The sequence below is a fragment of the Mesocricetus auratus genome, unplaced genomic scaffold (assembly GCF_017639785.1).
Source record: "Mesocricetus auratus isolate SY011 unplaced genomic scaffold, BCM_Maur_2.0 Super-Scaffold_100008, whole genome shotgun sequence".
Classification (NCBI taxonomy): Eukaryota; Metazoa; Chordata; class Mammalia; order Rodentia; family Cricetidae; genus Mesocricetus; species Mesocricetus auratus.
The window spans coordinates 33,167,250-33,179,535 of NW_024429192.1; the positions used below are offsets into that span (position 1 = coordinate 33,167,250).

The 12,286-nt window shown below is 35.6% G+C and overlaps 1 protein-coding gene across 2 annotated transcripts in view; it reads left to right on the forward strand.

The window, feature by feature from the left end:
* Positions 1-12,286, forward strand: part of Epha6 (EPH receptor A6) — an 863,593-nt gene that overhangs the window by 343,650 nt on the left and 507,657 nt on the right. For both annotated transcript variants that reach the window (XM_040750609.1, XM_040750610.1), the window contains one exon: positions 10,966-11,301. In XM_040750609.1, the coding sequence (XP_040606543.1) occupies positions 10,966-11,301 (336 nt within the window). The remainder of the gene's footprint in view (positions 1-10,965; positions 11,302-12,286) is intronic.

Here is a 12,286-nt window from a genome sequence, read left to right on the forward strand (position 1 = left end):
TACATGTAGAGGGCCTAAGTCAATCTCATGCAGGCTCCCTAACTGTTGGTCCAGAGTCTATGAGCTCCCACAAGCTCAGGTCAGCTGTTTCTGTGGGTTCCCCCATCATGCCCCCCTCCTCTCGCTCATACAATCCCTCCTCCTTTTTTTCAGCAAGATTCCTGGAGCTCAGTTCAGTGTTTGGCTGTGGGTATCTGCATCTGCTTCCATAAGTTAATGAATAGGGTATCTCTGATGGCAATTAGAGTAGTCACCAATTTGATTACGTTAGATGGCAATGTCAGGAATCTTTTCTACTATTGCTAGGAGTCTTATCTAGGGTTATCCTTGTGGATTCCTGGGGGGTTTCCCTGGTGTCAGGTCTCCCCAACCCAGAAATGGACAAGACATCTCTTTCTTTACTTGTCCCTCAGTCCTGCCCCAACCTGACTCCCACACTCATCCCTCCCAACCTGCTTCCTCAGTTTCCCATTCCTCCATACCACCCCAAGTTTACTCAGGAGATCACTTCCATTTCCCATTGCCAGGGAAATCCGTGTGTCCAGAGGAAAACTTGTCATCAAGTGTTTGTGACTGACTTGCAGACAAGGAGAGTGCTTTTGAGTTTGTACACATCTCTCTCTCTCTATTTCTCTCTCTATCTCTATCTCCACCTCTGTCCCCCCTCTCCCTCTCCCTCCCCCCCTCTAGGATATTCAAATTAGATGTGAATGACATTTAATGAATGTTTTCAGAATTTTAAATGATTTGTTGGTGGTAGTTGTTTGCCACTCTTAGCTCTTTTACTCTTTGGGTGCCTACCACCCAACTCCCAAATAAATACATAGAGTCTTATTCTTACTTATGAATGCCAAGCCTTAGCTTGCATTGTTTCTAGCCAGCCTTTCTTAACTTAAATTAGGTCATCTACCTTTTACATTTTACTATTTCTGTATCATTTCTTTACTTCTTAATCCATGTCTGGCTATGTGGTTGGATGGCTGGCCCCATGTCCTCCTACTTTTTTGTCTTGTTCCTCAATTTTATCCTCCAAGATTTCTCCTCTTGTATATTCTCTCTGCCTACAAGTCCTGCCTATCCTTTCTCCTGCCTTTCGATTTTCCATTCAGATCTTTATTAGACTAAGCATGGTTTTTAGACAGGCACAGTAACACAACTTCACAGAGTTAAACAAATACAACATAAAAGAATACAACACATCTTTGTATCACTAAACAAATATTCCATAGCATAAACAAATGTAACACATCTTTAATATTCTACAATAATTTCTTTTTTATTTTTTAAGAATTGTGTAGTATCTATACATTTTTAAAAATGTATCATTAAGATACACAGAAATAGAAGGTCACTCTTTAGTTTTAACCTCTTTTTAAATTCATAAATAAGCTCTTATAGGTGGCCATTTGCTCTGTTGATGATGAAATGTGTAACTGAGAATTATATAATTCATAGAAACAATAATGATAATGCATCATTTTTAGGTTCTCATAAGTTTAAAGCATTCCTTTTAAAAAATTGATTATATTTCATTTTTTGTGAATTTCATACATAAATACAATGAAATATCATCACACTCCCCAATAGGACTATGCCTCTCCCTAACTTCCCTATATGCTCCAATTTACCACCATTTTCACTTTGTCATTTTATTTTTCTTTGTTCCTTCCTTCCTTCCTTTCCTTATTTTGATAACCTACTATGCCCAATTAGACTTGGCCACATGTACCTGGTTTAGGTGCCATTAATTTGAACACTGGACAACTACCAGTGACCACAAGCTCAAAGAGGAACCAACCTTGTTTGGTGCAATGGAGCTTGTGATTTTGTCAGGTTTATAAGTGCTTTCGATTGTCTCATTTATATTCTCTTCTGAATGTTGTTATAATGTATTTGAATTTTGTCATTAAAATGCTTCTAGTTCACTTTTTCTCTCCAATAATGCAAATGCCTTGGAAAAGCAGCCATATTTGCATGTATCACTTTGAATCACTTCTTTATTGCATTTATATTTATGATACATACCCTACTGTGTTTAATTTGCCTTCAGTCACTTTAAGTAATTATATCAGAAAAATTTACTAAGGATCCTCATTTCCACTTGAATTGGAAATATCTTTGTCCTGTTATTCATTTCACTTGATTCTGCTGCACCATCTTTCTTGAAACTATATGCGGCTTATCATAATATTCTGTTGCACTGAAGACACCATGACCAAAAGACACTCAGGGAAGATATGGATTTATTCCAACTTGTTGGGTGTACTCAGTCATTGAGGGAAGTCAAGGAAGGAACTCAAACTTTATTTTGAAGCAGAATCCATGAAATAATGCTGTTTTCTGGCTTGCTCCCATGTTCTTGCTTAGCTAGATTCTTTATATAGAGCCAAGGATCATCCTCACAGGGAATGGTGCCATCCATGGTAGGCTGGGCCTTCCTTTGTTAATTAAAAATCAAAATAATCCCCCATAGACATGCTCAAAGGCCCAGGTGATTTAGACAATCCCTCAAGCTAGGTGTTCCTCTTAGATGAGTTTAGGCTATGTTACCTTAACCAACTTAAGGAGGGCATGACTTTCACTTTGAAAAATTTGCAATGTCCTTTTCAACCTCCTTATCTACTATTTTATGTTATGACACTGATAGTTTTTCTTCTTCCTATGATAGGTGTTGGCTTTATTCATGTTACTTGTTTACCTTGTCAGTACATTTTTATTCTCTCCCATAGTTAGAACTGTCATCTGTAGGTAGACAGTGTTGACAATTTATATAGTCCCAGTCTTGTGTTCTAAGGACCAAAGTCTTCTAGCCTTAGGGTTAAGGTATTTGATCACCTGTAAATCCTACAGAAAATTTCCCACTGCACTGCAGACCCTTGGACTTCAAAGATGCCTTTTTTAGTAACAGCATCTCCACCATTTGAAGAGTTCTCTCCATTAGGATTCTTAGGGATGCTTACATTCCACTTTGCAGGATCAAATATCGTTCTCAGGATAGTTATTTTCTGACCAGTCTTTCAAAAATGCCACCTGTCCCACTTAATGTTTTTGTCATTCTGTTTTATGTTTTATGCACTGTATTATTCTTTAAAATCCTTGGTTTATTTCTGTTCCTGCATCACTATTTACTGTCATTTTTATCACACGAGACCACAAGAGCCATGGGACCAATGATGCTTTTTGCAGACTGCAAACTCACTGCTCTCAGAATAGTACCTGGCATACAGAAGGGCCTTAATATTTGATGAACAGAGAAACTAATCAGTCCAAGCTTAACTTGCCAGATCCAGTTTTATTACGCTCGACCTTCACTTGTTCATCCATCCTTGTTCTGTTTTCCTTATCTTGATGAACCTTCATTTATCCATGATTTCAAGACAGGAGCCCTAATTGTACTTCAAACCAAGAACATCCAAGGTCAAAACTCATTTTGTCTTTCTCTCTCCAATGTTAACTCTATCAAGATCCTTGAAACATTCCTAAAACCCACTTACACTAAAAACATGCTTGCCAATTTATACATATATTATTAAATTAAATTATTGAGATTCTTTTCAATCAACTGTAACTCAAAAAGTAGAAAGAAGTGAAATATGAAATGTTTTCTTTAATATCTCAATATAGTTCATATACACTAAACTTTATTTCTCAGATAATTTATTAATGTAAACTCTGTACTTCCCAAGGGGATCTGTGGAGGCAACTCCAAAGTGTCAGACCTTGGTCAATTAGGGCCATTTCTGAGAAAGTTAAGAGTACAGATAATTGACCGTCCTGGATTTTGCCAGGTCAATACTCACTGAGTTTTTTGTTTGTTTGGTTTGGTTTTTAAAGACAGGCAGGGTTGCTCTCTGTAGCTTAAAACTAAGTAATAATATAAGTGTTGCTTTAAAACACACTTATTGAAGCCAGGTAGTAGAGGTGCACACCTTTAATCCCAGCACTCAGAGGCAGAGGCAAGCAGATTTCTGTGGCAAGACTAGTCTACAGAGTAACTGCCAAGGCAATACAGAGAAATCCTGTCTTGAAAACAAAACAAACAACAAAATAACAACAACGAAAGTATTTATGGAATAGACAGTAAGGAATAGACATATGTTATATGAAATGTTAATACATAGATGATTAAAAGGTCAGGAAAACAGTACAAATCTGTGATCCTTGCACTTTGCTTTTTCTCATTATTTAAATCGTCAAAACTTTGATTCTTTAGAGCAACTGAACATATGCTGCAGGATTTACACGTTTAATGATCATTTACATTGCCTATTTAGAAAGGTTCTAACCAAATGCAAACCATGCATGTGCACACCTCTCCTGCACACCAGTAAACACATTGTTTGTATTGGGATTGTCTGAACATGTAATCAAATACCCTACTAGTAAAAGAGTTTATGGGTACAAAGACTGGATACAATGACAGTGATTGGGAAGGAAGCATAAAACTTCAATTTACTTTTGGTCTAAAGTGAATATTGTAAAACATGGTTTCATTATTGCTGGAATAATTGGCCACTTCAGAGAGTCATTATCCTCCCATTCTTATTTTGAGCAGAATAAATGCTGCTTGCAGTACAGCAGGTGGGCTCTTGCTTTTCAGCAGCTCTAATCAGAACCTGCACTTCCTGGATGGGTAGGGGAGGCCCTCCATCAGATCTCTCGGCTCTGCTTGCTTCCTCCTCCTTTTTAAGCCTTCTTTACATGTTTTTCAAGTAATCTTTTCCCAAAACTCAAGTTGTGGATGGAAGACATCATTCTTGGGTCTTGATTGTGCCTGTCCCAAACTAAAGCACAAAAGCAAAGTTTATGGTCTAGGCGACCCACTCTAAACACAATGCAGCGGCCACAATTTTACAAAAGCCAGAAAGGAAGGAGGAAAACAAAACTAGTTTTCATGACCTCTAGCAGGCTGTGTTTGTTCTGATATAGAGAGGATCTCTAAGTATGTACTGAGTATATTTCAATATTATAATTTCAAAAATTAAAATGACTCTGTGCTACAAAGAAGGCACCTGCATTGATCAATCACAGCTTCACCAGTATACAAGATGTTGTCAGCTGAATTTAACAAAATATTCTAGCCACAGTCACTTTAGTAGACATTTCTTCAGAGTTTCATTCATTAAATTATATGGGAAGTCTATCTTTATTGGAAGGATTATTAAGAGGAGAGTCTGCTGATGTTGAAGATTCAGCAAAAACTTGTTGCTAATGTAAGTCTCTCCCTGGCTTCTCCAATGAGACTTAGAGAAAAGTGCGCCACTTAATATTATTAAATTGCTCGTAGCAGACTAATTAGCCAAATGCACCTATAGCTTCAAAGAAAACATTCATAACTATTTTGTCATCATATGTGTTTCCAGGAAGATTTATTAATCTTTATTAATTAATCATTAATCTTTTAATCATTAATCATTTAGTCATTAATTCATTTTATGTTTGATTCTACTCACTCACTGTTTTGCTTTGCCCTGCCAAATTATGACAATTTAATCCTTCTCTCTTTTCGTCTCCCATTTCTAATGAGGCTATTTTAAAGTAATTGAATAAAAAAAGAGGCTCATTGTAAGCTTATATTTTTCTTTTGTTTTCCAGTTTATGTTTTCCCATTTATTCTTGATATGAACAGCTATAATACATTCCTGTAATTCATTTTTGCAGCATTATTTTTTATACAAATGAAGTACTAAGGATACTCATTAGATTTAGGTATATTTTTCAATGTATACACGAGAGGTAAAAAAGTGAACAGTTCTGCCTGAGAAAAGCAGAGTTGTCACAAAGGGGATAACATTTAAATCTGAGCAGAATTTTCTGTAATGCAGAAAGTAAAGCAATCTATAAACTGAATACACAGAGGCATTCCTATGTGACACTATTCCTGGGGAAACAGGAACAAACACCTATTCACCCCAGATAGCATTATAATACAGGGCACAGCAAGGAGACCACCAAATACCAAAGTCTAATTTGATGAACCATTGCATTATTTTCAGGTTGCTTATAGAAACGTGGGGGGGGATGGGTACTAAAAGGAGCAGGGATTTCTCTAAAGCAGATGCTCCACAAAGAGCCCACCCTAGCAAAGACAACTCATGGAAATTGGAATCCTAGAGCTAGCTATCTAACTCAGGGAGGTCAGAGTCTGCCTTCTAGGTAGCTCATTTGATCTGAGCTTCTTTTGAATTGTTCCCTGATATCTTTCTCACCAGCAGCTGTTACTATCTGTACAATTTTGAAGCCTAGCGTACACTGTCATCTTAGGGACTTACTGAGGCTTCTTGGTTGCTTCCTTCCTGAGTCGGTAGGAACCTCTTCCAGGAATTTTCCAAGTCTTTAGACTGTACTGTGTCTTACAAAGTGTTGAAAGAAGAAATGTTGACCAATAGGCTGAAACAAAAAGAAGGAAAGATTTAAAAAAATGGACCATGGCAAGGTTTTGAACACTTGTAGACTAAGTTGAGAACCTTGGACTGTATTTCACAAATGAATGGTGCTTGGTCTATTCATTTATGTTTTTATTTTAAACTTTAAACATATTATTCAATTCTTTAAACATAACACTATAAAAATATTAATGAACACCCATTCTTTATTTTAGAAATAAGTTTAGATGTTTAAATTAAATGTGAGAATATTAAATAAAGATAAGAAGACAATTTGTCTTCCTATGCTGAATTGTGTGCTCTAAAATTTTTGAGTTGACAATAATTTGAAGAAAATAACTGCATAAAATGCTTTCTAATATTTCCTTGCCAGGATTTCTATCTTTGTGTAGACTACAATGTAGTAAAGTTACAACAAAAATAAAGAGGCTCTCCCTAGTATCATGCCATTCCTGATGTCTCTCGTGAAACTGCTGTAATTTCGAATACTAATTGGTTTGTTGCTTTTCATTCAACCAAATTGTTGTAGTTCTTTCCTTGTGTCGAGTTCAGAATCAGAGATTTTTGGGTTTTATGTTTGTTTGTTTGTTTGTTTTGTTTTTCATTTTTTCTTGCTTCTATCCATTTCCAAATACATAAATATTTAATTACAGAATTTGAAAGTAAAAAAAAGTCCTACAGAGTCCAATGTTCTCTCAATAAATGTCCCCGTTAAATAAACTTTAAAAGATATAGGCATATCATTACATTAACAATGTAATTGTCTATAAAAGCAAAAATAGTGGTGAGAGATGACAATATGACTTCTAGAATTTTAATGTAAGCCTATACAGAAATTTGGGAACATATTTTAGGGTGTTATTAAGGTCTAAAGTTGTACTTTTTTGCTGACCAGATGCATTTATCATTATTTAATTGAAATCACAGCCATATACATTTACAAAAATATTCACCTGATCATTTCTAGAAGGGTATGTTTTTAAATGCATTAGGAAGATTGAGAACCATTATTAGCCTGTTTTGTAGAATTCTAGTATTACTTCACACATTTCCTAGATAAAATGCAATGAACCAATTTTGAGGAAATGCTGGAGTCAACAAAGCAAAATAAATTGTATTACTTTTCTTCCAGTGGCAATGGGCCAGAAGACTCTTATTTGAACACTGAATTCGGTTTTATTTGATATCATGTGGGACTTAGTATATTGCATGGAGATATTTTGAAAGACACAGTAGCACTTTAAACCAGTTTTCATTTAAAAAAATAAAACTTACTATAAGATAATAGCTATAACATACCCAGCCAATGTGGCATGAGAGGAAACAGCATCTGTGGAACCAGGTGCTGTCTGAGGAATAGGAAAGGAAGAAATAGTTTTCCTGTGTCTCGGGTATTTTACTTGAGCATTGGGCTTTTATTCTTCCAAAGTTTGAAGAGAAAATCCAAATTGAAGCAAAGGATGTCTGTGAGCAGAGACTCTATTTGAACATAACATTAGTAGTACAAAGTGTAGCAAAAATACAGTCAGTGTTACTGTAAAACTTTTCATGTTCTTATCTTTATAGCTGCCACTACAGGTCAGAGTAATTGTGCTCTCATTATAAAGTCAGGCTGGAGGGCAAGGATAAGAACTGTCTTCTATCTGATGTGAGTTATTTGTCCAAAGTTAAAAAAAAACAACATAAGGGAATCCCTAAGAGTTTTCAATATAAATGTCCCTAAATGCAATACTGCTGCCACATTATGTTTTCTGGGTGTCATATAATCTTTGTATAATTTATAAATGATAACAAAAGCAATCTGGCCACATTCAGAAAAGTCCAGTGACACATAATTTAGTTGAATCCGAGGATTAGAATTAATTGTCTCTCTGGCTTCCAAGTTCTAAATCTTAGTAAATGATTCAGTATGTGTCATTACAGCTTAATATTTGCATGACATCACAGTTTAGCTGGCATAATTTAACAGCAATTAAAAAGCTATTTAATCATTATGCAAATTGGTGTGAGGACCCTTGAGTAAGAAGGGTGTCTCTGTTTTTAAAATTTTTAACATATGTCCAAGCAGTTGTCCAAGTATAGTTATATACTTGTGAACACCCATAATATCATTGATAATGTTTCCTAGTTGTAGAGGTATATGTGAATAATAACACATATTATAAATAAGTGAAAAATCAGTAATATTAATGTGTAGCAGTGAGGCATTATTAGGAAAAACCATTTTTATCACACATGCATAAATTTAGGAAGAAGGTAAAATGCACATTTGATTCTGTGTTTCTCCATATTTTCCTATCTAAAGACACACATATCTGTAAGCCTGCTGAAACATGAAATGACACAAAGCAAGAAATTCAGCATTCTTTAATAAAAATCCCCATCGCATTTCTAGGTCTAGCATTAGATGATAGGAATGTGGACTGGGGGAGGTTCCTGCCTATATGTGACTGACATCAGAACAGCACAAGAGGAAGGAAGAGTCAGAAAATACTTCATAGTATCTCATATAGATTTATGGCTAATATTCTGCTCATCATCACTATAAAGGAGAACTTATTTTCATGCTCCCTGTTCTCATGCTACACACCATGCTTTGCACTGATGTGATTTTAAATCATATCATTTCCATACTTTAAAACCATCAAGTCTGGCTGGGAAAATGGCTCAGTAAATAGAAAAGTCCTTTTTTTGTGTGGTCCTGAGTTCAAATCTATAGAACATACATAAAAATGTAATATGTGGAGCAAACTTTTTATGATCCTAGCTCCCACAAGGAGTAAGGAAGTAGACAGGGAGAATACCCAAAAGCTTGTGAATTATATCCACTTGTGAAACAACCAAAGAGACCATGTGTCAAAAAAAGGCAGAAGGTAAAAACTGCCACTGAATATTGTTATCTGACCTCCATGTGAGCTCTGTGGCATGTGAATGCCTACACACACACACACACACACACACACACACACTTCCCTCTGTTGAACACAGGAAATTTTCTAGCTGTTCTAAGTAGAAACCTATGGTTTCCCTTTCTAGTCCTTACAACTTACTTCATGGATTCTCTGTCTGCTTTCTAACCCAGGTGCCTCTTTGTGTATTCCATGACTTTCAAGATTTTTCTTGCCTGTAACTACGTACTTTTGACCCCTAATATTCTTCCCAGCACACTGATAATGTTTCTTATCACTTTCAATGCTTCCTCATGATGTTATGAAGAGTTAATTCCTACTGATATTTCTTGCCTGTTAAAATTCTAATTCTTATGGTATTTGAATCCATTAATCGGTTTGTTTTTCTTCTTCCACTGAATGTTAACTGCAGTGAAGAAGGGGTAATGTCTACTATATCCCCTAGAGTATTTGTCATATAGTAGTCACTAAATAAAGTGTTAACTTAATGAACAAATGATCATAGCATTATATTCAAAAGATTGCCTACGTCACATTTTGAGTTTCTGTCCTAAGAGGATGTTGCAGAATCCCCACCTACTGAGCAGTTTCTATTAATAAAAGAAATTTATTGAACTATTCTAGATGTCTTAAAACCAAATTCTAAGTTGTGTCAGAATATTGGTGTTCCAGCACTTGTATAATGAGTTATTTTTCCAATTATGTCTCATAAATATATTCTCACAGTACATGGATTTTATGACATTAAAATAGCCCTCAACACAGAGTCTGGCACTGATGAGACCCTCGGGTAGTATTTACTCAATGAATGAAGAATAACTGAGATGTGGAAGACTAGCATGAATATAAAAGATGACTGTATAACTTTACAACATGACTGGTAGTGAAAATCTGTTGAGTACTATGTGTGTTTTGATATATATAGGAAACCAGAAAGAATATATGTTTGATGACAATGAAGAGAGGCTTGACTGAATCTTCTTTAGGGACATTTCACAGTGAAGGTCTAGGTTAGTTATGTTTACTGGACATCATCTAAATAAAAATAAAGTGGTTTTATCTTATATCATAATGCATATATGGCTTCAAGTTGGAAAGGCTCCATGAAAGGGTTTTATGCTGTCTCTGATTTTCATTTCTGTTCCTAAATAGTCTTCCCTCCCTAAATTTATGACCATTTATAACCAATTGTTGGAAAATAGATTCTATGGGTTTGGCAACAGAAATGAATGTGTCATTTATCTATATAATAATGACAGTATGAGGGCTGGAAGACTGAAACAGTGTGCTGAGTATACATACCCCAGTTGGTTTCAAATTGTGAAATCACAATAAAATTAATGAGGATATAAGGATGTCCATTTCATAGTTTACAATCTCTATCCATTACATATTTATAGCAAACAAACTTAAAAGTGTATTTTGACTTTGACATTAAATGTTGGAATTTAAATACTCAAAAATTAAAAAATATACTATATTCACACTTAAAGATTTTCTCTTTCATCAGATATTTAGACAAGTTTTTTATAGCTCTTGTAAGGAAATTATCTACAATTAACATTAAAGATCAGCAGCATGTATTCATGAAAATTTCAGTGTAGCACCACCATCATTCATTGACCTATCCATATATATATATATATTGTTTTCTCATTGCTTTTCTCTAGGGCCACCTTCAGCTCCTAGAAATGTAGCCTTTAACATCAATGAAACAGCCCTTATTTTGGAATGGAGCCCACCTAGTGACACAGGAGGGAGAAAGGATCTCACGTACAGTGTAATCTGTAAGAAGTGTGGCTTAGACACCAGCCAATGTGAGGACTGTGGTGGAGGACTCCGCTTCATCCCAAGACACACTGGACTGACCAACAATTCTGTGATAGTACTTGACTTCGTGTCTCATGTCAATTACACCTTTGAAATAGAAGCCATGAATGGAGTTTCTGAGCTGAGCATTTCTCCCAAGCCATTCACAGCTATTACTGTGACCACAGATCAAGATGGTAAGTCCATTTGCTGTTCTCTCAAAATTGTCTTCCCATTCTTTATAATGCTGAACATCCTTGATAAGCTTGTTTAGTTGTGATGTTCATGATCTTGTTGCTTTTATTCCTCTTTAAGATAGAGTTTTGTTATATCCTAGGCAGTATGGCCTAATAAGACAAAATGTTTCTCTCTAATGAGTGTGCTTTTAATATAGACAGATACCAATATTTCTTTATAAGTGCATATTTAATTTTGTCCATGAAAGCTAGCCCTAAATGAAATGTTGCTAAATGCACAGAGTTTCAATTCGCCCAGTTATGTTGACATCCTTTTTACATGTCAACTAAAACAAAACATAATGTTATTTTAATTGTAATTTGTTTATTTAAAAATTCTGGCTAACATGCTTTTATTTTCAAATGTATCGACCTTTATTAAAGATACTTTCCACAAACATATTGAGCATATTATTCCCCCTCCCAACTACTTCCAGATCCCCCCCTTCTTCTCTGTCCATAAAACTGCATGTTTTTTCTCCTTCTTAAAAACCAAAACCAAAAGTCCACGGCCCATGGAGTTTGTTCTGGGTTGGTCAACTACTCCTGATTGTGATATGCTTTGGAGTATGTGGTTGATATATCCAGTGTCAGTGGACGTAAGAGACTCTCCACCTCCCCAGCAGCTATCAATGGATATGGCTCCTTGGCTAGCAGAAGACTTTATGTCTACTTCCCATTCCACATGATGGAATTTTGTATGGCTTGAACTTATGCAGCCTTGCACATGCTGTTACTGTTTTTTCAATTCATATCAGCCCTGCTGTGTCTGGAAGACACTATTGCTTTAGAGTCAGCCACCATCTCTAGCTTTTACAGTATTCATGGATCTTCTGCATAGATTCTTAAACCTTGAAAGGGTTTGATAGAAAAAAAAAGCTATTTAAGGCTGAGTATTCCAAAGTCACTCATTCTCTACACATTGCTCAGTTTTATGTCTGTGTTA